Raw genomic sequence first — 26503 nt, 5'->3', positions numbered from 1 at the left:
GAAGTGTTTCAAGGATTAGATTTATTGATCGTGATATTGCTATTTGTAGAAAGGTTCCTAAAAATACACGAAGCTTATCTAGCCATTAGAGGGCTTGGCAAAAAACCTACTTGAAGGTGATTTTGATAGACATAAAATAATTATATAATATTTTTAAAGAATTAGAACAAGCTTATTTTTATAATTCTATAGATCTATTTTATTTAAATTAATTTTATTACTCTACAGATCCATTCTTACTATCAATTTTTTTTATTCTAATACTAAACTCTTTATATATCTATTGTAAGGGAAAAGAAATATGGGTCGAAAGAGAGATGGAATTTGGTTGCATGTTGAAAAACCAAATGATAAATGTTTCAAATGTACGTTTTGTGGACGTGTTTTTTGTGGGGGTGCTACAAGGATTAAATATCACTTGGCTAGATGTGTTACATAAATAATTATATAATATTTTTGAAGAAATATAACAAGCTTATTTTTATTATTCTATAGATCTATATTATTTAAATTAATTTTATTACTCTACAGATCCATTTTTACTATCATTTTTGTTATATTCTAATATTCAACTCTTTGTATATTTGTTGTAAGGGAAAAGAAATATGGTTCGAAAGAAAGATCGATTTTGGGAGTGTGTTGAAAAACAAGATAATGGTCGTCGTTTCAAATGTAAGTTTTGTGAATGTATTTTTGCTGGGGGTGCTACAAGGATTAAATATCACTTGGCTGGAGCTAAAGGTCATGATATTAATATTTGTAAAAAAGTGCCTAAAGAGGTCCAAGAGGAAGCTTCTCTAACAATTGGTGAACCTAACAAAAAACGTAAGGGTGCATCAACTTCAAACAAGGATAAGGAGAGGGAAATCAGATCAACTTCAATATCAGAGGATGACATGTTTAGCGGAGTGTTTGAAAAGGTGAGTAAAGATGTAGATATTTTATTTTTGGATTATTTTCATCATAATCTTAGCAGTGAGCTTGTGATAACATTTTCAATTATTGATTTTAATTGTTTGAATCAAGTAAAACTTTATAATAAATTTCCATATTTTTAATGATTTTTTCCTTGCAACAAGTGGGGAAGGGGAGTTTGAACTCATGTTCTCTTCCACTGGAGAAGTGTAATGTCAGTAAGCTACAAAATTCTTAGCATTATTATTATTTTATTTATATATATAATTTGATAGTTAAAACATAGGGAAGAGGGAATGAGTGTTTATTTCTGAAATTTAAGGGGGAGAGGGAGAGGGAGAGGGAGAAGGGGGGGGGGGGGTAGAAGGTGGAGAATAATGTGGAACACAAAAAATGGGACAAAAGATTTGTATTCAATACTAATCTATAGATTATCTAAAAGTTGAGGTGCAGTATTTATTATTGTTACATTTTTACTAAACCATGTTGGCGGCCAATTCATCATTTCCTTTCCATCATTTCTTCAAAAAACATGTATATAAATATTAATGTATGCAATAATACATTATACCTTTACTCAATTTCAAAACTAATTATAACTTATCAATCATGATATGACCATCACTTTACACATTCTTGAACCTGAATGTAACTTATAATAGAAAATACATGCAATACAAACATCTTAGGTGGAGATACCATTATTTATTTTTAGTTTAAACTCACCTAAAAAAAAAAGTCTCATTCCACCACTATATACATATCCATATGCTAATGTAGTATTCAAGGCTAGGTTGAAGGGTCCACCGCTCCTACGTAGAGAGCCATATGTCATTTTCATCAATGTCAAAAGATAGAGATAATAAAGCTTTTAAAAAAGTCCCCCCCCCCCCCCCCCTTCTTATTCTTTCGTATAAAATATTACATGTAAGTGGTTTTTCTAATATTTTTTTTATGGTGTACATGGTACCGAATTTAATTTGAATAAAACTTTCAACAGGCACATAGAATCACAAGTGCATGCATAATAATTCAGTTAAAAATATTAATGTGATAACAAATCCGATTGATATTACTTCAACAACAAACCACTTTCATCATATTGGAATACATTACTTATCACAGATAATGGTTTTGCATTGCTTTATTATTATAATTATTATTAATTTTTTGAGTTTTGTTTACTAATTTAGATTCGGCATTTGGTCCATTTTAGTCCAATTTGATCTATTATAGTCTAGTTTGGTCCAATTCATTCTAGTTCAGTCCATAATGATCCTGTTCAATCCATTTCGGTGTACTTACTTAAAAATAGGAAAAAAAAAAAAGGTTTGGGTTGGGAGTACTATACTGCTATCAATTATTTGAGTAATATTCATTGTAACTATATGATCAATTTTGATTATCATGACAATCTTCTTAAGAGAATAAAAAATTTGAATAATATATTTGAAACTTACAAATTTTAGTTATACAAAAAGAAATTAGGAAAAAATAATGCATTATAACAATAGTTAGAAAAATATGGACAACTTAAAAAAATAATATCAATCAAACACACCATAAATGATAAAATTATATATTTGTAAAAATAGAGAAAAATAAATTACTTTTAGAATTTGTTTAATTTTTAGGGAGAACAAATTATCTACCAAAAAAATTTAGATAATAATTTATATATTATACCGTATTTAAAAATAGTTAAATATTTCCATGTATTGCGTGTGTTTGCGACTAATTATTATAAAACTCCAAAAAAAAAAAACTATTAATTATTGTATAAAAATTAAGAAGGTAAAAATCGTAATACAAGTTTATATATTTCCAATATATAAATATATCTGGACCCACCTTGTTTATTTTGAATAGAATTGTACTCTACACTCTTATTACTTATCAAAAAAAAAAGAATTGTACTCTACACTCTACAAACATTTTCATACTATTGTCTCTTATGCAGAGTAAGGCAGAATACATAGCTGAAATTTTACTTGGTGTTATTGTGGAGGGACTTCTAGCCAAGTTGAGATCAATTTTTATAGAGCAACACATTAGTTTTGAGTTGGGTTTCAAGGAAGGGCTAACAGACCTTTTTAGCGGGCTAATAGACCTTTTTAGCTTGTTAGCCAAAATTCAACTTGTGTTAAATGGTGTTGAGAAAAGACAAGCAAGTGATGAGTTTCTGAGGAGTTGGTTAGAAGAACTTAGACGTGTTGCTTATGACATTGATGACGTGCTAGACGAGTTTGGCTATAACATTCTTCAGCAAAAGGTACTAAACTACTCTTCACCCTCTAATGGCATTATCAATATGGCAAACGAAATTAAGATTATCTGCAAATCATTAAATAGACTTAAAGGTGACATTGCTAGTTATGAATTTCGAGCAGAGTTTGAGAATTCGATTCCTGAGATTAGTTTTAACGTGGAGATAGACTCCTTCCTCGATGATTCAAAAGTTAATCAAAATGTTGGAAATAACATTGTTGAAGCAACCTATTGTGATAGAGTGACAGAAATCATGGAGACTTTTACTCAATATGAATTAACAGAATATGAATGTTGGTTCATATTCAAGAAAAGAGCATCTGCAAATGAAAGACTTTTATCTCTAGATTTGGAGAAAATTGGAAAGGAGATTGTTAAAAAATGTAAAAGGATTCCATGGGCCGCGGAGTTTTTAGGGAGAATAATGTACTTTATACATGATAGAGGTGAATGGCTATCGATTCAAAATAATAAAAATTGGGATTTACTGGACGATAGAAATAATGGAGAGTTTCACATATTAAAGTTAGGTTATGATCATCTTCGAACACCATCTTTGAAACGATGTTTTGCATACTGCGCAATTTTCCCTAAAGATTATGACATGAAAAAGGACGAAGTAATTCAGTATTGGATGGCTGAAGGGTTCCTTGGACCATCTAAAGAAGATAATATGGTGATGGAGGATATTGGTAACATGTATTTCAATATTTTGTTGGCCACTTCCTTTTTCCAAAATGCTACAAAGGATGCCTATGGTGAGATTATTAGTTGCAAAATGCATGATTTGGTGCATGATTTTGCCATCTCAATTTCAAAATCTGAAACTATGATTTTGGAGGGAGATTCTGTGGATAATGTTAGTAAAGTACAACCTTTACTTGTCCGATTTGATGGCAAAACAACACCAAGAACTTCATTTAGTAGAGATAGTTTCATAAAAATGCGCACATTAATTTCAAAAAATCTAGACTTTGATGACATGTTATCAAATTTTAAATGCTTACGTGCTTTAAAATTATCTGGGCATAGTATAATAAGGTTGCCAAATTCAATTGAGCAGTTGATACATTTGAGGCTTCTTCACATCTTAGACACTGCAATTGAGGAATTACCAGTATCCATTACCAAACTCTACAATTTGCAAACTTTAAGAATTGAAGAATGTCCTAAACTCATGAAGTTTCCGGAAGACCTAAGCAATTTGATTAACTTGAGACATATTAGTATTTATATTTCTGATCGGTTAAGGATATTTTCCGAACATTTTCTACTCAAAAATATGTCATGTTTGACTTCCCTTCAAACATTGAAATTTTTTAGATTGGGTCAAGATGAAGGTTATAGGATTAAAGAAATAGGACCCTTAAAGAATCTTAGAGAGATAGACATATACAATTTAGAGAAGGTGACAAATGAGGAAGAAGCCAAAACTGCAAAATTAAAAGAAAAGGAAATATTAAAGTTGGGATTATACTGGCAAGATGTTTTTCCAATCTCAGTGGACCGGTATGATAAAGATGAAAAGGTATTGGAAGGTCTCCATCCTCACCCAAATTTGAAAAGCTTAACAATCGAAGGGTATAGAGGAAAGAAATTCCCATCTTGGGTTAATGATTTGTCACTATTTCACAATCTGATTCATATCAAATTGAATTGGTGTATAGAATGTGAAGAAGTTCCCACTCTGGGGCAATTACCCTGTCTTAGGGTTCTTGCAATAGAACATATGTCCAAGGTAAGAAATATAGGATGTAAGTTTTACAGTTACAGTGATGGGAGTTTAAGAAATACTACTACATTATTTCCAGCATTGAGAATACTCAAATTGGAGTCTATGGAAAGCCTAGAAGAGTGGAAGGATGCAAAGGAGTTGACAAGCGCAGGTGAGGTGTTGACGGTGTTTCCTTCCCTTGAGGAGTTAACCTTACTTGGGTGTTCACATCTGAGGTATTTGCCAGGTGTCCCGTCAGTTATTCGACACTTGGAGATAATACGGTGTGGCATTGATGAACTACCCAGTGGGCTACAATTCTGTACATGTCTTCAATATTTGAAGATTAGGCAATGTCCGAATTTGAAATCAATTCCAGAATCACTGCACACCTGCGTTTCCCTTCAGAAGTTTGTAATACAATTTTGTTCTCACCTGAGTTCTTTGCCAGGTGTCCCGTCAGTTATTCAACACTTGGAGATAATAGGGTGTGGCATTGATGAACTACCCAGTGGGCTACAATTCTGTACATCTCTTCAATATTTGGAGATTGGGCACTGTTCGAATCTGAAATCAATTCCAGAATCACTGCACACCAGCGTTTCCCTTCAGAAGTTTGTAATACAATATTGTCGTCGCCTGAGTTCTTTGCCAGGTGTCCCGTCAGTTATTCAACACTTGGAGATAATGGTGTGTGGCATTGATGAACTACCCAGTGGGCTACAATTCTGTACATCTCTTCAATATTTGAAGATTGAGGACTGTCCGAATCTGAAATCAATTCCAGATTTAGGAGAACCATTTCATTCTCTTATTAATTTAAAAATTAGCAACTGTGCTGATCCAAGACTGAAGCTTTTGCGACAAGGCCGCTTAAAGACTTTGGTAATTGGTGGGTTTATTAAAGAGTTGGATGCTTTCCCGATTCTGCGTTATCCTTCCATTCGATACTCGCACGCGTCCCTCAAAAAGCTAATATTGCTTGGGAGGCCTACACTCAACTCTCTCCCGAACGAAATTCAACTCTTCACTGCCCTTGAAGAGCTGCAGATAGGGAACTTTAACGGAATGGAAGCTTTGCCTGATTGGTTCAGCTATCATCTTTCTTCTCTTCAAAAGCTGGTTCTTTATCACTGCAAAAAGCTGATGTATCTTCCCATTCTACACCTCACCAATTTAAAAGATCTGCGCATTTTTCATTGCCGCAATTTAGAGAAAAGATATGCAGAAGGGAGCGGCGCTGAGTGGCTCCAGATTGCCCATGTTCCAAACATCAGAATCGATGAAAAACGCATCCAAGGGAACAATTCTGAGGACTCTGACAGCTTTCACGACTATGATGAAGTACTTGACGTCATTGACGACTCTGAAGATGATTAGTAAGTGTACTTATATCTGGACTAGAAGTATATTCCATTTCCTACTGGCCCCCAATTTATTTATGTCATTTTTTTTAAACGGGCTATTCTTAAATTTCACATCAATCACATACATGCTCATTCTTTTTCTCAGCGTTTCTTGTAACCTTCACTTATTGGTGTCAAATTGATTATGTCCATTGATGAAAACATACTCGTTCTTTTCAATTTCATGAGCTGGAATTCTAATATAATACACGGAGCAGTTCTTGTTTTCAGGGCTTTGTGAAAGTTGGAAATAGATTTTGTTAATTTGGGCTACAGGGTCATAATTCCTATGTTTATTTGAGTAAATTTATTGTGGGAAAGTGGAGTTGGGTTGCATAAGAATGAGATTAGACATTGGGTGATAGAAGGTCTTGCGGATTTTTGTTTTCATGTTTAGGTTGGTAGGTCAGTTTTTCTGGACCATGAAGTTATGTGATCTCCAGTTCTACTAGTAGAAGCAAAGCTTAAATTTCTTATAAAGTTTTAGGCAGCACTGAAGGTGTTGATGGTTCTATTCTAATATAATTATATATCGGTTTTAGCTTTTGAAGGTTTCTAACACATTTTAATTTTTTTTGGCTAAATCATGAAGCTCGTAAGAGAGATTACACCTCGGAAATAACCAACTTGATGACAACTGATGCCAAGGTACTTCAAGTCTGCTTTCACTTTACCATTTCAGATACGTGCATATAACTTACTTCTTAATTAATTGGTGCTTTGCGAGATCCAATTCAGTTAATATATATTTGTACAGTGACTGGGTTCTGTACCCATTGCGCCTATCTGCATAAACAAAATTGTTAAGTCTATGTAAAGGTGTGCATGTCAACTCCATATATGTGTTCATATGTCACCAAGACAATGTATAGAGTTAGATTGAGTAGTCAGATCACAGAATTATGGTTTGACACTCTTTGACATGAAAGTCATTTTGTGCATCAGGTATTATTACAGCTTAACCTAAACAAATGTCCTTTGCTTTCACTCTTGTAATTGCTAACATGTATATATTAAACTAATTGCTAGGAGCGTGGTATGTTAAAAAACTAACAACATGGGGGCACTAGGGACAGCATATCTATTGTGTTCAGCCAGAGGAAAAATTAATTTAGTTATGGAGTTTTAATCTAGCCGCAAGCTAATGGAAGCTTATAAGATTTGGTAAGTTTTCTCAAATCATCTCTATGTTTGAATAATTAGAGTACTAATTCAATCTGATAAGTATATCATTCATGCCAAAAGAGTTTAACAATTTTCAGATTTTAATGGTCAAAAGTTTAAAATAATCTCTACTGTTTTGTGTGGTGGGTGAAGATGACACACCATTAGCACCAGCTGCAGTGGTTGAAGTTGCATGCTGCCTTTTCTACGATTTTCATGGCCTTTTACTGGTTGATTTACACGTGGGTATCACCTGTGAGGTTTCTCTGTTAATTATTCAGAATCTATAAGCAAATAATTAAAGATAACAATGAATTATAAAAAAAAGAAATAAATAAAAAATTGAGAGGAGAGAATGAGAGAGTGAATACAATATTTGCAACACTTTGAAACCTTGAGTAAAAGACTATGAAGCCTTTTCTTTAGTCCATTAACCCTCATAAAATTAGATTCAATTAAGGTTTTCCATCTATTTTGGTGTTTTCTTCCTGTAAGCTTTACGTTATTTTGATACCCAATAGGTGACCATTCTGATTGATCTACATCATGCAATTTTTTGGAGGATAGATCCCACGCACTTGCATATATGGTGATGGACCAGTATCTATAAACTGACCCCTTTGTTGAAACATCCTGACAACTTCCATAGCAATTTAGAAAAGGCAAGATGCAATAAATGTTAATATCTCACTGAAGTGCCTGGTTATGCATAACTTTGCTAGTTTCTTAATTATTTTATATTTATTTTATTTTAACAAATGGTAAGTTGTGATTCTTGTGAATGAGGTGGATGTTATTGGTTATTAAGGATGCTAACCAAAAATTGATCACATAGATTCAGGTTCTACTTGGTTTAATATTTATTTTTTGAAACTATAGACAATTAATGACCACTTAAGTCCTGTGATGAAACCTTTGGTTCCATTCATCACAGATGAAGCCTTTTGTCAATCGTAGTTAGTCCCCACAAGAGAGAAAAGGAGCTTTGGAGATCGAGGACTCTATTTGGATCTTCCATGATTGTTTTGAGCATACTTTTGAAATAGGCAATCATACTTCTAGTTGACTCCTATTTCTTCATTCCTCTATTCTGTTTTCCCAAGACTCTTTACTTCATGACATAATTGTATTGATGTCATGTGTAGGCAAATGCAATTGAGACAATATGCCTATTGTTTCCAGCTGGCGGAACAATTGATTATAATTGCAAGCTGATGAACAGAGGAGGAATGTATGTACTTAATATTGAGAGAGCAATCTTCGAGGACAAGGAGGAAGCTGGGGTTGGGCTGATAATCAGAGTTGCACAGGACTACTTATAGCTGTGATGAGTAAGAGAAGTTTGTTTATGAATCCAACGAAATCGAGGTGATTGTTGCTGACTGCTGATAGAGTGCTGAGTTTTGCAAACTATCAAATATATGAAGGTGCATATGATCTGTTTGCGTCTGGGAAAATAATCAACTCGATTCAACTGATGCCAAGGTACATGTGATCTTTTTTCCTTTACCATTTGGGATTTGTATATATAATTTACTTTGAGCTGTATTTATATATAGTCAGTGTGTTCTGTAGCCAACGTGCATATCTGCATAAACAAAACTTTTAGTCCATGTAAAGTTGTGCATGTCACCAAAACAATGTATAGATTGAGTACAACTGGATTGATGAATTGTAGTTTTACAATTTTTTATATGAAAGCCATTCTGTGTGTCTAGTATTGTTATTGCTTAGCTTGAATAGTGTGAAATGTCCTTTGCTTTGACACTTTTAGTTGCTGACATGGATATGACAAACAATTGCTAGGACCCTAGGGTGTTAAAAAGCTAACAAAACTAACAAAACATGGATTCTCATTGTTGAGAGAATTAAAAGACTATTCAATTAGTTAAATATGTTGCCTTGATATGCAGGCACTGGGTACAGCATATCTATTGTGTTTAGCTGGAGGAAAAATTTATTCATGGAGCTTTAACACTGCCAAGAAAATGGAAGAGAAGAATATCTGTCACTACCCCAAATTAAAGGAAAGATGTGCAAAGGGGAGCGGTGCAGAGTGGGTGGTCTGGGATTTCATTTTTTGTTAATTTTATCAAAGAAGAAGCAGTTTGAAGATCATATACATTATTAAGATGGATGACCAGTAAGTTCTCTCACCTCATCCTCCTTTCTTTTCTAATACTCTCCTTAACAACAACATAAGAGTGTTTTTTTTAATTCCTCCCAATTCCTTCATTTCTCCTTTAATCAATAAAAAAGTTGCCATTAAGTGCAGACACTAGGGACAGCATATCTATTGTATTCAGCTGGAGGAAAAATTTATTTAATTATGGACTTTTAATCTAGCCACAAGCTATAGGAAGTTTATGAGAATTGGTAAGTTTCCGTAATCTTCACTTGTCTTCAAATATATGAAGTACTAATTCAATCCAATAAGTATACCGTTTATGCCAATTATCCCCCCTTCCCTTTCACTTTTCCTTACAATAGCATCTATTTCATCTTGGTATTCTGATGATATTCTAATACTTGTAGTATTCATGTGTTGATGTCATTGTATCAATGTTGTAAGTGACAGGTAGCACTTGATATTTCTTCTAATGTAAAAGCCACCAGAATTCCTTATTTATTAGAGGATTTTTTTTTCCAATGTCAAGGATACTTCACACACCACCCATTTTGGAGCCTAATCTTCTTTTGGTTGTCAGAGCTGTTTGGCCAGCTTTGACACCTATATGTGCTCAGTTGGAGGCATTAAATTTTGACAATGTTGGAGCCTCTGCATATGTTCTGTGGTAACTTTTCGTCTTTGTAAGAACTGAAGATCTGGAACAAAAATTGCTACTACCTACCAACAATGCAGGAGGTGCCCTTGCTTTCTATGGAAAGCTAAATGGAAAATTCCCGGAGTGGTTGGCAAAGCTGGATGCTTTGTTTCTTACTGTTTGCTAGAGTTCCATTGGTAGAAGATTGGTCATATTCCAAGAATCACAATGGGGAAATTTAAATTGGTTCCAATGCAATTGACTTAGTGAAATTTGTAAGTTCTCTCATTAATATCTTCTCTTTTGATTTCTCTCTTCCAACAAAACCTATTGTCAATCCTAATTTTTTGTTTTTTCTACTTTAAATTTGTATACAAGTTTCTAAATTTGTTGTTCATATAGTATTTCCAGATTTGGTCATCCATCTGTAAACATGAAATCTCTACACCTTCATTTTCCAATTAGCAATATCACTTCAATTTTATTTCAAACTTGTTTACAATGTAGTGCAACAAATTTGTTTGGGTAGTGAATGTAGGCCCTCATTTATATATATATATATATATATATATATATATATATATATATATATATATATATATATATTTCTTTCTTTCTTTCTTTTTTTCAATCAATTTCTTTATTTTTTATTTTTGGTTAGTTCTTATTAAAAAAAGAAGGTTAGTTTTACATATAAATTTCTGGTGTACTTCTTACTATTGCATTTTCCCTTATAAAGTTTTGACTTGTCAGTTTTCTAATAATTAAGGCGCTTTATTTGTACAAATTTCAAGTCATTTCTATAGTATCACTTTGACCCTTACTTTGTTAATGTCATAATTATTTTTGAATTTTTTTTTTCAAACTTTAGAATAATTGATTGCATCAATTATTTATTTTACCCCAATCAGAGTTGTGCATGAACTTAAAAGTCCCATATATTGTACCCCATAAGGAAGCATCTTGAGACTCAATTCAAATTGAACCAGACCCTGATTGCATTTTTGTTTTTCTGAGATCAATTTATGACCATGGATACGACATAGTACCAGTAATTAGAATACTTGAAGATTGCACTAAAAATATATTGATTTTATTGTCTTGAGTTCTCTCTCTCTCCTAAAAAAATTCTGGTCGTAGGTCGTATTGAACTATATCATATACTTGTTTTTAAGTTTTTACCAGTATGCATAGTTGACAACACTTCTGACAAAGCATTAGGTGAGGCCAAGGATTTTCTTGTACATAGGCCATAGTTTCATCCATTCTTTATATAACTAGCAATAATATTTTCCATAATATACAAATGCTTGATAATTCTTCTGCCTTTCAAATCATATGTTATTTGTTACGGTTTCCTAACATAAGGCTTTCATGCAAATGACTTCAACAGCTTTTGGGATTATGAGGTAGAGATCTATGGATAGTCTTTTTACTTGTTGGTTGTCATTAAATTCATTTATACACATCTCTATTAGAAAATTTAAAAGTACCATATTTAGTTAAGGTTTTCCACTACTGTGTGGTTTTCTTCTTGTAACCTTGACATGATGGTCTTACCCAACAGGTGACCATTCTGGTTGCTCTAGATCATGCAAATAGTTGTAGGATTGTTCTTGATCCCTTAGATATAAGATAACGGGCCTTTTCCCTATAAACACTAAATTTCTGCTCTTTAATAGTTTTAATACATTTTGGTTGAGAATTTGGTTTTGTACTACCTATCAAAAAAGTTACTATTTTTAGTACTAATATAAGTAGTTCAAGCTACCACAGTGTTGATACATTCTGATGACTTCCATAGCGATTTAGAAAAGGAAAAATGCATCATAAGCTCCAATATTGTTGTTTCTTGATCCTTTTTACACGGCAGATTAGTAAGTAAGTTGCCCCTGAAACTGGATAAATGCATGACTCTGATAGTTTCTTAATTTTTTTGGATGTGAACAAATGGGTGAGCTGTGATTCTTGTGAATGAGTTGGATGTCATTGGTTGTTGAGGATGCTTGCCAAAAACAGATCACATAAGTTCTACTTTTTTTTTATGGTTGATCACATAAGTTCTACTCTGACATGCGTAAAGCTTTTTGAGTCATTAGACAATTGATGACGAGCCATGTCTTGCTATGACCTCTCATAATCTTTGCTGCCGTAAATTGCAGCTGAAACTTTTTGTCAATTGTCCTTAATCCCTTGCAAGAGATAAAAGTAGACTTTGGAGATTGAGGAGTCTTTTCGGATCTTTTCCAAATTGTTTTGGACATTCTTTTCCCCCTACTTATAATTATACTGTTGTCATCTTTACGCACTTGAGACAATTTGTCAAAGTGTGTACATGCACAGATATATAAATGATAGCAGATATTATCTAGCAAGTAGAAGTTGTAATTGGAGCTTTGAATATTTGTTCACTGTGATGCACTTGAACCTCTTCATCACACTTGAATTTCTCACGAACAACACACAATTAAAATCTCTCACATGGGAGAAATTCTTTTGTAATTTAATGGAAAGTGAAAGAATCATTCTCATAGTCACTATCATGTTGATAGTGAAAAATAGACTGTTATAAATGTGGATGGACTAATCTTATATCTCCTCTTCATCTACTTGAACACACTACACTAACGTATTTGAAAATCACATAACCAAATAGGGAGAATATTTTCCGCAGTAAACTATACATTCAGGATAAGCTGCAATATCTGCTTATGGTGTGAGTAGCTCATTACATCACTAAATTAAAATATCAGTAATCTTTCCTTGTGTCAATTAGAGGTCATGTAGTTTAGCACAAACTGGACAAAGATTGCTCATTTTCCAGTTATTAAGATGAATATTTGATACATCCTGCTCTAAGGTCAAATAATTTAAAACTGGTATGTTCTCTCAAACCTCCTTCTGTTTGCTGTTTCACTTTGAAGTTGTCTAACTGCTCATGATTTGTTCTCTGCTATGCTTTCTCTTTTTTGCTTTAAATATATTGCCATATTCTTTGGTTGATGATCTCGGAAGAGTTTTATGTCAAACCTATAATCCATATATGTGTTCATATATCACCAAAACAGTCAGATCAATGAATTGTAGTTTGACACTATTTAATATGAAAGTCATTTCTGTGCGTATATTAGTTATTATACTCCATATATGTGTTATTATACTTAGCTTGACACTTTTAGTTGCTGATGTGGATATAACGAACTAGGAGCCTGGGACGTTAAAAAGCTAACAAAACTAACAACACATGGATTCTCATTATTCAAAGAACTAAAAATTTATTAATCAGTTAAATATGTTACCTCAATATGCAGGCACTGGCATATCTAATGTGTTCAGCTGGAGGAAACATTTATTCATGGAGCTTTTAACCAACCCCGAATCCAACCGAAGAGCTAAATATCTTGTCATTGCTCCAAATTAATTGAAAGATGTGCAAAGGGGTGTGGTGCAGAGTGGTCTAGGATTTCCCACATTCCAGATATCTATTTTAATGAATGTATTAAACAAGAAGCTGTCTGAAGATCATGTACATTATTAAGATGGATGACCAGTAAGTTTCAGACAATTAATATCTCTAACATGGTAGAAGTTCTTTTGTAATATAAAAGGAAATGGAAAATAATCAGTCTTCTTTTTGGTCAATCATATGTCAATGGTGAAAATTAGGCTATTATATATGTGGATGGACTCTACTCTTAACATATTTGACAATGTCTTAGACAGTAAGTGAAAAGCCACCTATTGTTCTTACATGAGCTGTACATTTGCAAGAAGCTGCAATATGTGCTTATGGTGTAACTAGCTCATTGCAATATCTGCTTATGATGTAAGTGGCTCATTGCATTACTAAATTACAAATACCTGTGATCTTTAGATTGTCCCAATTAGAGGTCATGTAGTTTAGCACAAAAGGTTCTAAGATTGCCCATGTTCCTGTGATTAAGAAAAACCTTTGATACATTCTACATTCCTATTCTAAGCTCAAAGTCATTTATAATTTCTATGTTCTCTTCTGTTTGCTGTGAAGTTGACACACTGTTCGTGATTTGTTCTCTCTCTCTCTCTCTCTCTCTCTATATATATATATATATACACACATTACCATATTCTTGGGTTAACAATGTCCAAATAGTTTTATGTCAAACCATTAATTCATATTTATGTAACACATATTTATTGCATAATTTTTGTGTATCTTCAATTTTTAGCTATATTTCATTGTGGTTATTCCATGATGGTTGGATTTCTTTTAGCACATCAAATATTTTTCAGAAATTAAGAATTTTTTTTAAAAAAAGTAATTCATTTGAATTATCACCCCCCTTATTTTTTCATATTCTTTATTAATATTTAACTATGATTTCTGTAAGCCATAGTTAGCAACACTTGACAATTCTTTTGATGTAATTGCCACCTGTAATTTCTTTTTTATTAGCGAATACTTTTCCCGTGTCAAGGATGCTTCACGATTATCTGGGGCTGGGGTAACCTTTTATCTCTTCAAGAACTGAAGTTCAGGAGCAGGAGTGCTACTACCTACCAGCAAAGCAAGTGGCCCACTTAGTTTCCATGGAAAGCTAAATGAAGAACTGAAGCTTGAATTGCTTCCAAATTTCCAATCTAATTGTTTCATTGAAATTTGTGAGTTGTCACATTCTCTTCTTCATTTCATTTGTTTTCTTTCTTCCATCAAAACCTAATATGATTCCTTTTGATTCTTTTTTCTTCTTTCAATTTCATATATTATTATTATTATTATTATTATTAAATTTGTTGTTTTTATACTATTTATAGATTTTCGTCATCCTTCATATCCCAATTAGTACTCATGCACTTCAGCACAAAGTGGTCCTTGATACGCCCTATTCCCAATATCCAGATAAATATATGATTCCTAGTCTAAGCTCAAAATAATATTAAATCCATATTTCTTCTCAAAGGTCCTTTTTTCTAACATTTCATTTTGGAATAAACTAGTTCATTTTACAATTAATTTACCATATTTCTTATCCATTTATTAAAGTGATTTCCCTTCAATTTTTGTGTCAAACTTGTATATCTATGTTCTGCAACATATTTTGTTGCATAGCATATGTAAACCTTCAAATTTTTGTTTCAAACAAACCCCTCAAATTTTTTGGATTTATTTTACCTAGGAAATTTTGGTCTACCTGTTACTATTGCATTGTCTTCACTATAATGTTTTGACTTATTAGTTTTCTAATACTAATGGCTGTTATAGAATATTAAGAAATAGCATTTTGTATATGCTTTGGTCATAATCTGATTTCATTTTAGAAATGAAAAAGCTAGAACCATATGCTTTCTTAGTCTCTCTATATATCGACCATCTAGCTATCACATCTGCTGCATATGTTCATTTGAGGACTCAATATGCCTCCTAATTGCAGCCAGGAAACAACTATAAAGTTCATATATATGCTTATGTGCACAAATGCATGTATTCTAGAACCATGCAAGAATCCCATAAGCCAATTCTTGAGCATCATTCATCTCTCTTACCTTTCTCTTTGTTATAGGAGATAAAGGAGCAACAAAACCAATATATATGAAGGCATAAGTACACTTTGAAAATGGCTCTACTTGACCGCATGCAAAGAAATGGTGACAATACCAAAAGACCTATCAGCCCCTCTTTGAAGCTTCTCCAAGGTAATTCCAACCATGCCATCGTGGTTTAAGCATCCTACATAAAATTGTGTCTTGGTCTTGGTGGTAGAGAGGTTTCTGGTACATACTTAGACCGTCACTTTTAAACCCTATATAGCATTTTTAGCTTGGTATATTTGTTAAAGGCTTCATTTAATCTTGAATGAAATTTCCATGACTTGAACACACTTTTATAAGGTTCAAAGTGGTTGCCTACCTCCTCATCTCCTATATTTGGAATGGATCTTGACCCAGAAGGAATATGTTCATCATTACAAGAAATGAGTTCCCACCAAATTGAAGAAGGCCAAGAATTTGAGACATACTCTCAGCGTTAGCACCAAACCTTCTTGGGTTGTCAGGTTGGATGACAATGAAGATGAAGAAGATCCTGAATTCTATGGAAGCCCAGGTTATATTTTTTACACCCTTACTTTGTGCAACACATTTATTCCCTTGTTTTTTCTTTCTTTATTATTTTACTGCTTTTGTGAGGTAAAATGGAAACACTCCAACATGGTTCCTAATTCTTAATGCTCCTTATCATTTGATTTTCAGCATTTGAATGAAGGTTGGCTCCTGAGGGGTACAAGGAATCCACTAGACATAATCCAAGAGCAATACATAAGAATTTTGGGAAGCATGTTTTGGAAAACACTGTCAATCTTACTACTAAAAATAAAAACAGATGCCTACAAGTCTTAGAAGGACATTAACTGAAATTGTAACTGAAAATTTGGCATTAGCTCTCTGTTGCTATTGAAAGAGGAAAGCAAGATAATAAGGGTGAGCAAATATGGATAAGGTTGTTTTAGTGAAGGAGTATCTAATGCATAAACTCGAGCCTAGGGAAGATGTGTTTTCTCCAGTGATATCCAAGGCAGTGAGTCCAAAGAGAGCTTCTGTCAGGAGGGACTATTTGTTGGAGATCCACACTACAATCCTTAGTAGCCATGTCTACTACGGAAGCTGAGTACATGGCGGTAGCTGAAGCTGCAAAGGAAGCACTGTGGTTGACAGGGCTAGTCAAAGAGCTTGGTTTGAACCAAGGAGGAGTACAGTTGCATTGTGACAGTCAAAGTGCCATTTACTTGGCAAAGCATCAGGTTTATCATGCTAGAACAAAGAATATTGATGTGAGATCCCACAAGATAAGTGAGTTGACTGCTACAAGTGAAATTATTCTTGAGAAGATTGACACTTCAGAGAATGCAGCTGATATGTTGACGAAGCCGGTACCTACAAGCAAGTTCAAGCACTGCTTGGACTTGATTAGTGTTTGTGGCTTGTGATAGCCTGTAGGGGCTAAGGTGGAGGCGATTGAAGAGTTTATTTGTGAAGCTTGATACAATTCAAAGCCAAGGTGGAGATTTGTTAGAATGGCTTGAATTGTCAAATTTGGTGGCTTGACATTAGTCAACAAATCATTAAATGCATTAGCCAACAAACCATCAGGAAGTATTTCATGCGTGAAGAAATGCAGGAAGTTGCATTTAATGTTGCAATGACTCATGGCCGAATATATTGACTTCTATGATAGAAGTCTTGCATTGTTCCCTTCTGTTGGAACACTTGACATGCCATGCTTCACCTTTATGGCCGAAATGTATGACTCATTGGCATTCATGAATTATCAAGGAACCTGAGCAAACCAATTTGTGCTAGCCGAAATGTGTGACTCCATTGGCAATAAATGCTAGCCATTTTTGTTGACTTGATAAGTTTCATGATGGTGATATTTTGGCTGAAGTGTAGCTATAAATAGAGGTGGAGCAAATGAGTTCAGAGAGCATGTAAGCTACGGATTGTAGGAAGTTAGTGTCTTGCAAATTTGTCTAAATACAATAGGGTGTTCTTTATCTATTTGTGAGAGATTTGGGGTTTGGGTTGTGTGAGAGTGTCTTCAAGTTGTTGTAATCTTCACAGTTATAGTAAAATTTATTCTATCGCCTCCCGTGGACGTAGGCATATTGCCGAACCACGTAAATTCTTTGTGTCATATTTTCTTCTTTCTTTCTTTAACCTTGTGTAAACAAATTATTTTACCAATTTTCACAACATTTTTCATAAAAAAAAAGCTTATTTTTATAATTCTATAGATCCATTTCTTTTAAATTATTTTTTATTATTCTATAGATCCAATTTTACTATCAATTTTCGTGTTCTAATATTATATTCTTTATCTATTTATTGTAAGGCAAAAGAAATATGGTTCGAAAGAAAGATCGATTTTGGGAGTATGTTAAAGAACTAAATGGTCGTTTCAAATGTAAGTTTTGTGAATGTAATTTTGCTGGGGTGCTATAAGGATTAAAACACACATAGTTGGAGTTACAGGTCACGATATTGATATTTGTAAAAAAGTACCTAGCCTAACAAAAAACTTAAAGGTGCATCGACTTCAAGCAAGGCTGAGGAGAGGAAAATTGGCTCAACTTCAATATCGAAGGATGACACATTAAGTGGACTCTTTAAAAGGGTGAGTGATGTTTGTAATCAATGATGTAAATTTTTTATTGTTAGATTATATTTTACCACAATTTTGGTTGAGATAACTAATTCAATTAGTGATTTTAAATGTTTGAATCAAGTAAAACATATTAAATTTCATTAATGAATTTTTTTGTTATAAGAAGATTGGTGGGGAGGGAGGGGTGTCAAAAAGTCATACACTTTGACAAAACTTAGACATGTGACAAGCGGTGATTAGATTACTTTTCTCTAAGTTCTAATGGTGGACTTATATGTAAGTGATATAATTTAATCACACATTGACAAATGTGTAAGTTGTGTTAAAGTGTGTGAGCAATTGTGTGTCCCTAGAAGAATATTAAATAGTCTAGTCAATTTTATAATCTCTGTACAACCATTTTTTTGACTGCTAATTTTTTACAATTTAATAGTTACAATATGGGTGAGGAGATTTGAACATTAAATATCTCAATTAGAAACATAGTAGATGTCAACCAGTTGATCAACAAGATTCTTGGCACTAAGTCTCTAGCTACTAATTATTGTATGAAAAATTTAGAAGGGAAGTTTTGTCATAATAGTTTTTATCTAGCTCCACTTATATACTTTTATATCTAGACCTACCTATATATGGTTGTTTATTTCCTCCCCCCCCCCCTCTTTTTGGAGTCATATGGTTGTTTATTTATAATATAATTGCACTCTACAATGTACCGTCTACAAATCTTTCAATTATATTTTCTCTTATGCAGAGTAAGGAAGAATACAGAGCTGAAATTATACTAAATGTTGTTGTGGAGGGACTTTTAGCCAAGTTGAGATCAAATGTTATAGAGCACCATATTAGTTTAGAGCGGGGTTTCAAGGAGGGGCTAATAGACCTTCTTATCTTGTTAACCCAGATTCACCTCGTGTTAAATGATGTTGAGAAAAGAAAAGTAAGTGATGAGTTTTTAAGGAGCTGGTCAACAAAGCTTAGAGATGTAGCTTATGACATTGATGATGCGCTGGATGAGGTTGGCTATAAAAGTCTTCAGCAGAAGGTACTAAGCTCCTATTTACTCTCCAATAGCATTGTATCTTCCCTCAATATGGCAGAAAATACTAAGACCATCAATGAATCATTAAATATACTTTAAGATGACATTGCTAGTTATGATCTTCGAGCGGAGTTTGTGAATTCGATCCCTGAGATTAGCTTTAACATGGAGATAGACTCCTTCCTTGATGATTCAAAAGTTAATCAAAATGTTGGAAATAACATTGTTGAAGCAACCTATTATGATAGTGTGACAGAAACTATGGAGACTCTTCCCTAATTTGAATTAACAGAATATGATTGTTGGTCCATATTCAAGAAAAGAGCATTTGCAAATGAAAGAATTTTTTAACTCTAGATCTGGAGAAAATTGGAAAGGAGATTGTTAAAAAATGTAAAAGGGTTCCATGGGCTGCAAGATTTTTAGGGGGAATAATGTACTTTATACATGATAAAGGTGAATGGCTATCGATTCAAAATAATAAAAATTGGGATTTATTGAACGATGATAATAATGGAGTGTTTCACATATTAAAGTTAGGCTATGATCATCTTCGAACACCATCTTTGAAACGATGTTTCGCATTCTGTGCAATTTTCCCTAAAGATTATGACATGAAAAAGGATGAAGTAATTCAGCATTGGATGGCTGAAAGGTTCCTTGGACCATCTAAAGAAGCTAATATGATGATGGAGGATATTGGTAACATGTATTTCAATATTTTGTTGGCCACTTCCTTTTTCCAAAATGCTACAAAGGATGCCTATGGTGAGATTATTAGTTGCAAAATGCATGATTTTGCCATCTCAATTTCAAAATCTGAAACTATGATTTTGGAGGGAGATTCTGTGGATAATGTTAGTAAAGTACAACCTTTATTTGTCCGACTTGATGGCAAAACAACATCAGGAACTTCATTTAGTGGAGATGGTTTCATAAAAATGCGCACATTGATTTCAGAAAATCTAACTTTCATGACATGTTATCAAATTTTAAATGCTTACGTGTTTTAAAATTATTCGGGCATAGTGTAATAGAGTTGCCAAATTCAATTGAGCAGTTAATACATTTGAGGCTTCTTCACGTCTCACATACTAAAATTGAGGAATTACCAAAATCCATTACCAAACTCTACAATCTGCAAACTTTAAGAATTGAAGAATGCCCTAAACTCATGAAGCTTCCGGAAGACCTAAGCAATTTGATTAACTTGAGACATATTAATATTATTTGTTTGATGGGGTTATCGTACATGTATAGATTACACAAAAATATGAGGCGATTGACTTGCCTTCAAACATTGCCATTTTTTGGTGTGGGTCGAGAGGAAGGTTATCGGATAAAAGAATTGGGACCATTGAAGAATCTCAGAGGAGAAATAGGCATTTACAATCTAGGGTACGTGGAAGATGGGGAAGAAGCCAAAAGTGCAAAATTAAAAGAAAAGAAAATATTCAAGTTGGGATTATACTGGGAATATTCAATGGCAGTTGATAGGTATGATAAAGATGAAAAGGTGTTGGAAGGCCTCCAGCCTCACCCAAATTTGAAAAGCTTGAGAATCGAATTCTATGGAGGAAAGAAATTTCCATCATGGGTTGGTTTCCTGCTATATCACAATTTGATTCAGATCTATTTGAATCGGTGCACGGAATGTGAAGAAGTTCCCACTTTGGGGCATTTACCTAGTCTTAAGGTTCTTGAAATATTTGGACTGTGGAAGGTAAGAAGTATAGGAAGTGAGTTTTACAGTTACAATGAAGGGAGTCACAGATATACTACTGCATTATTCCCGGCATTGAGAATACTCAAATTGCTTTTTATGAGTAGCTTAGAAGAGTGGAAGGGTGCAAAGGAGTTGACAAGTGCAGGTGAGGTGTTGTTGGTGTTTCCTTGCCTTGAGGAGTTGATTATTAGAGGGTGTAATAAACTGAGAGATATGCCAGACTCAGTGCACACCTGCATTTCCCTTCAGAAGTTGGTAGTACAGGATTGTCCTAAGCTGAGGTCATTCCAAGGTGTCCCGTCCATAACAACACTACCTAGTGGGGTACAGTGTCATACATCGCCTGTTGAATATATGGAGAATGGGGATTGTCTGCCTTCTACTTCCTCCATTCACCCCTCCCTCCAAAAGCTCAAATTGTATGGGTCTGTCCTATTCCTGGACCAAATTCAATACTTCATTGCCCTTAAAATTCTGTGGATACAAGAATTTGGTGAAATGGTAGCTTTACCAGAGTGGTTGGGCAACCATTCCTCTCTTCAAGAGCTGTATATTGTGGATTGCAAGAACTTGGTGCATCTACCCACCAAGGAAACCATGCGACGCTTCACCAAATTGAAAACGGTGATGATATATGGTTGCCCCAAATTTAACAATCAGATTGACCACAATCCATTTATTCAATTTCCCTATTCGTAAGTTTACTCATACCTTATATCCTCTTCTGTTTGTAATGGGTGAGAGTATTAGTACTTAATTGGACACCACTAAGAAAATGTATAAATGCTACAATTTTGGTTAATGATTCTTGAAATAAATAGTAGATATTAATATTACCAACCACTCTGTTAATACTTGAAAATTTCAATTTATGAAATTACTATTTGCAGTCATTTGTCTTGGTGCTATTCAAATTTTGGTTTTTGCAAATCATCACAAGACTTAAAAAGTTGCTAAAAGCATAGTTTACTTGTACAATTTAGGTCAACCACATTCCAGTTGTTGAAATAGCTGACTCTGTTACCAATTTGTCTTTGCTGCGATTCAGTTTCTGTTTGCTAAGCTATTTTCTTTCTGCAATTTATTCAAAAATGAAATTTTCTGGAGATTGGGAAATTTGGAATATTGGATTTATCAATTTTTTCAAATTTAAAATTTTCTTTCTCTTTGCATTTCTTGTAACCTTCATATTTTGATACAGTAAGAGTTCATGGATCAATTCTTTTGCTTAGGGCTGTCTAAAACTTGATAGTAGATTTGGGCTAGGTCATAATTGCTCTGTTTATGAGGGTCAGTTTATTGTGGAGAAAGAGTTTAGTTGCATAAGAATGAGAAATTGGGTGGGTGAGGGTCATGCTGATTTTCTTTTCACGTGGGTGGGTGAGTGTTAGTTTTACTGTTCACTGTTAATGAAATTATGTGATCCCCAGTTCTAGTAGTGCAAGCAAATTTTAACTTAAAAAATTTCGGACAGCACTGAAGGTGTTAACGGTTCTAATATATCTATATATGGTTTTTACCTTTTGAAGGTACCCACATTGCAAAGATTTTGAAGACTAACTCAGGAAGTTGGCAGAAAGTTTGCTTCTGGGAAAATAATTAAGTTGATGACAACTCTTGCAAAGGCACTTTAGGTTTGCTTTCTCTTACCATTTGGGATATTGATACATTATTTACTTCATAAATGGTGATTTACAAAACCAAATTCAGTTTATAGATATTTGTAGTGTCACAATATCTGTAGCCAATGTGCATATCTACAATGTATAGAGTTATGTTGAGTGCAGTCAAATCACTGAATTTTGGTTTGATACTCTTTGACATGAGAGTCATCCTATGCTTTTGGTGTTATTATAGCTCAGCGGCCTCAGCCTGAATAGTGTGAAATGCCCTTTGCTGTGACTCTTTTAGTTGCTAACATGGATATAACAAAGTAATTGCTAGTCATTTATTTGCTATTAGTCAGAAAAATTACAAATGCCTTTGTTTTTTTTTTTTTTTTTAATTTTTATAAGTAAAATTACAAATGCCTTTGTGTCACTGTCACCATTAATAACAGTAAATTCTGTCAATCATTTGGGTAATTTGATTTGGAATTTACTTTTTTTTTTTTCTTTTTTTAATAGTAGAAACTGAGGTTAATGAATTATAAATATTCACAAATGGGCTTCTGTTAACAACTCAAACTGTTCTTTCTATAACATAACTTCTAACATATTTACCACAATAATCTTAAATCAAAGAGTAATAAAGTAATAAATGTAAAATTTTCATGGCAACAAAATACACTTGCAAATTTTTTCCTTAGCTTTCCTAGTCTTTTTGTACTTAGGAAACTTAGATTCAAACTGAATTGTCAAACTGAATGCTTTTTCATTATAAGGGCCAGTACTCTTAATCAGATTTTGATGCTCAAACTTGTAACAATTATCTGTGCTACTTTTTGCGTGTGGTGGGTGAAGATGACACACCATTAGCAGCAGCTCAAGTGATTGAAATTGCATGTTGGGTTTTCTATGGTTTTCTATGGCTTTTGCTATCAGACTTAGGCCTGGGTCACTGTAGTTTCACTCCTTGTATCACCTGCGAGGATTCTTTGTAAATTATCCAGAATCCAAAAGCAAATAACTAAAGATAACAACAAACTTAAAAATAAAAATAAAAAATGAAAGAAGAATGAATGATATAGTGAATTACATATTTGCCACACTTTGACACCTTGAATAAATGACTATGAAACCTCCTTATTAAGTCCATTAGTCCTCATAAAATTTATAAGAAATAAAAGAAAAAACAAAAGTTTTGTATTACTGAGTAAAGAAAGGGAGATCAGTTTTTCTAGCATAATTGTTCCAAGACTAAATACTTTGCTCTACTTCAATACTTTCTGCAAAATGAACCTCAAATTACTCTCAGGTTCCCATCCTTTTTTTGCCAAATTAATAACACCTGGATCCGCATTACTAATAGACCTAAAATATTATTCAATTAGTTAAATATGTTGCCTTGATTTGCAGGCACTAGGGACAGCAATTCTCTTGTGTTCAGCTGGATGAAAAATTAAATATTATGATGTTTTAATCCCCTCCCAGGCCAACAGATGTTTTAGTTGGTAAGTTTTCTCAATTTTCTAATGTTTTATAGTATATAAAGCATTGATCAAATCCAATAAGTGTATTATTCATTTCAATTGTCCCCTCCTTCCTTTGTTCCAACAACATTTTCTAACCTGTTACTTAGCAATAGAAAAAAAAATGATAATCCGTTATATTTTTAGGAAATTATTTTTGCATGATTGGTGTTGGTAGTAGCTTCTTAGTCAACTGAGGAAAGCCTTCTAGGAAATTATTTATATGTGATTTGTGTTAGTAGTAGCTTCTGCTCATTTTCCAACGTTTGAGACCATTTCATTATTATTTATATGTGAAGGTATACTTGGCATGCCATCACCAACCTCATTTTTTTCACTGTTTTTGCTATTTTAAATTAATAATGTGTTGCCACTACTTTTTCGTGAATCTAATTATGTCTTTTGTTCTTTATATAACCATTCAATCATTGCCAATCAATATTGCATACATTAAGCTTATCCATTTTGGAAATTTGAAAATCTAACTAAGTAAATGGAGAGATTTAGATTTCAAGATCATGTAAAAGTACCTTACGTATAAAAAGTGTAGGATTTTTTCAAGTTAAGGGGGGAAATGATTAATCTTTTTCTTGATTGTGGTGTGATATTTGCTTTTGAAATTTTTTCTGCTTACTGTTTTTCCCATTTTCATATTTCGAATGTTTTAGTGGATTGTTTGGACTAGTGATTTACCTTAGTAGAATGAATTCGCCAAATCATTTGGATATTAATACCTGGAAACTTGCATCTAAAATGATGAACTCCTGAGTCTTTTATGCTTGTGGGGTATGTGAGCTGCTGCATTGTTTTCATATGAGATGGTTATTCAGAATCATTATGCATAGTATAACACTTTGTTTATTGTTGTTAAAATTCTGTTCAGCAGTTAAAATTACTTTATCTGTTACTGATGGCCCTAATCTTCTGCTCTTGATGAAGACTGACGATTTTCTTCAAAAGCTGCATACTGTAGTTATGATTGCAAAAACCTGATCCATCTGCTCCCACACATTGCCTCACCCATTTTGGAGTTCCAAGAGTGTCCATTACCAATAGATAGCTGGATCATTCAACTGGTAGCAACTGAATTTTATGTGATGTCATAGAAAGCCAATAGTATGTCCGTGTAAAACAGACTTCCTACTTTTTCTGTTCTCCAAATCTTACTTTTTATAAAATATATATATATATATATATATATATATATATATATATATTATAGCATCAAATACCAATTCTTCGACTTATTCACAAAATTTGGGCATGATGTGTCTGTAGGGTTATTTGTTACTTGTTTCTTTTAATTGGGAGAGTTTTGAAGTACTTCAACTAATGCACCGATAAGTTCAAGTACTTCAACTCTCTTGCTTGTGAAGGCTTATCCCCCCTTCCACTGACATAACATAATGCTTGAGAATTGTATTGTTTTCCATATTTAATTCTAAAATTCCAAGACCTGCACAATTATAAGGTGAATTTGTAATTTTACTTATCAAAAAAATTAAAAAAAGGTGAGTTTGTAATTAGTTTAGACATCATTGCATCTTTTCTATCTTGATATTCTTATATATGTATTTTTTAAGCGTTGATGTCATTGCATCATTGGATAATATATCAAAATTTCTAATCCACAGGTCACGCATGGCAATTCTTAAGGTATAAGAGCTAGCCACTTCTAGTTTCCGAATCAGAGGAGTTTGATGGAATGGAAGCTTTTCCTGAATGTTTAGGACCTTTCAACTGTTCAACTATAGAATCTTCACAATTGCAATATCTAAATGTATCTTCCCACAGCACACGAGCCATGCAATGCCTCACCTTATTAGAAGAACTTATTTGTAATTGCCCCTAATTAAAGGAAAAATGTGCAAAGGGGAGCTCTGTAGAGTGGTCCAAGATTTGCCATAATCCAAATTTCTGCATCAATGAATGCATTAAACAAGCAGTTTGAAGATCATGTACATTGTTAAGACAGATGTCCAGTAAGTTTTCTCCTAGCTCATCCTCTCTTCTTCTCTTATAGCTTACTTTATAGTTCATATCGACCTAGGAATATTTTTGTAATTGCTCCCATTTTTTCTCTCTCTTCAGTTACCCTAAATCTTTTTGTTTTTGTTTTTGGTTATTTTCTATTTAATGAGTTCAATATGTTGCCTTAATGTGCAGATACTAGGGACAGCGTATCTATTGTGTTCAGCTGGAGAAAAATTAATTACATTATGGATTTTTAATA

General features: G+C 33.4%; 1 protein-coding gene and 1 pseudogene across 1 annotated transcript; both read left to right on the top strand.

Annotated features, from left to right (window-relative positions):
• Positions 1–594: 594 nt before the first annotated feature.
• On the top strand, positions 595–17889 carry LOC142631709 (uncharacterized). Its single transcript, XM_075805993.1, has 12 exons — positions 595–920; positions 2876–6276; positions 6896–6951; positions 7333–7467; positions 8613–8952; positions 9381–9843; positions 10046–10507; positions 13544–13782; positions 14668–14873; positions 15773–15905; positions 16101–16314; positions 16461–17889. Exons 1-3 carry the CDS (start codon positions 606–608, stop codon positions 6900–6902), a joined length of 3723 nt encoding a protein of 1240 aa, XP_075662108.1. The 5' UTR covers positions 595–605; the 3' UTR covers positions 6903–6951; positions 7333–7467; positions 8613–8952; positions 9381–9843; positions 10046–10507; positions 13544–13782; positions 14668–14873; positions 15773–15905; positions 16101–16314; positions 16461–17889.
• LOC142631435 (putative disease resistance protein RGA3) lies at positions 16856–22759 on the top strand (annotated as a pseudogene).
• Positions 22760–26503: the final 3744 nt, after the last annotated feature.

Source organism: Castanea sativa, chromosome 4 (genome assembly GCF_040712315.1).
Source record: "Castanea sativa cultivar Marrone di Chiusa Pesio chromosome 4, ASM4071231v1".
NCBI lineage: Eukaryota > Viridiplantae > Streptophyta > Magnoliopsida > Fagales > Fagaceae > Castanea > Castanea sativa.
This window is presented reverse-complemented; position numbering and strand designations above follow the sequence as displayed.

Coding starts and splice junctions, on each gene's coding strand:
- LOC142631709 (XM_075805993.1), top strand. CDS start 606: ATGGTTCGAAAGAAAGATCGATTTTGGGAGTGTGTTGAAAAACAAGAT. Junction 921..2,875: donor TTAGCGGAGTGTTTGAAAAG/GTGAGTAAAGAT, acceptor TCTCTTATGCAG/AGTAAGGCAGAATACATAGC.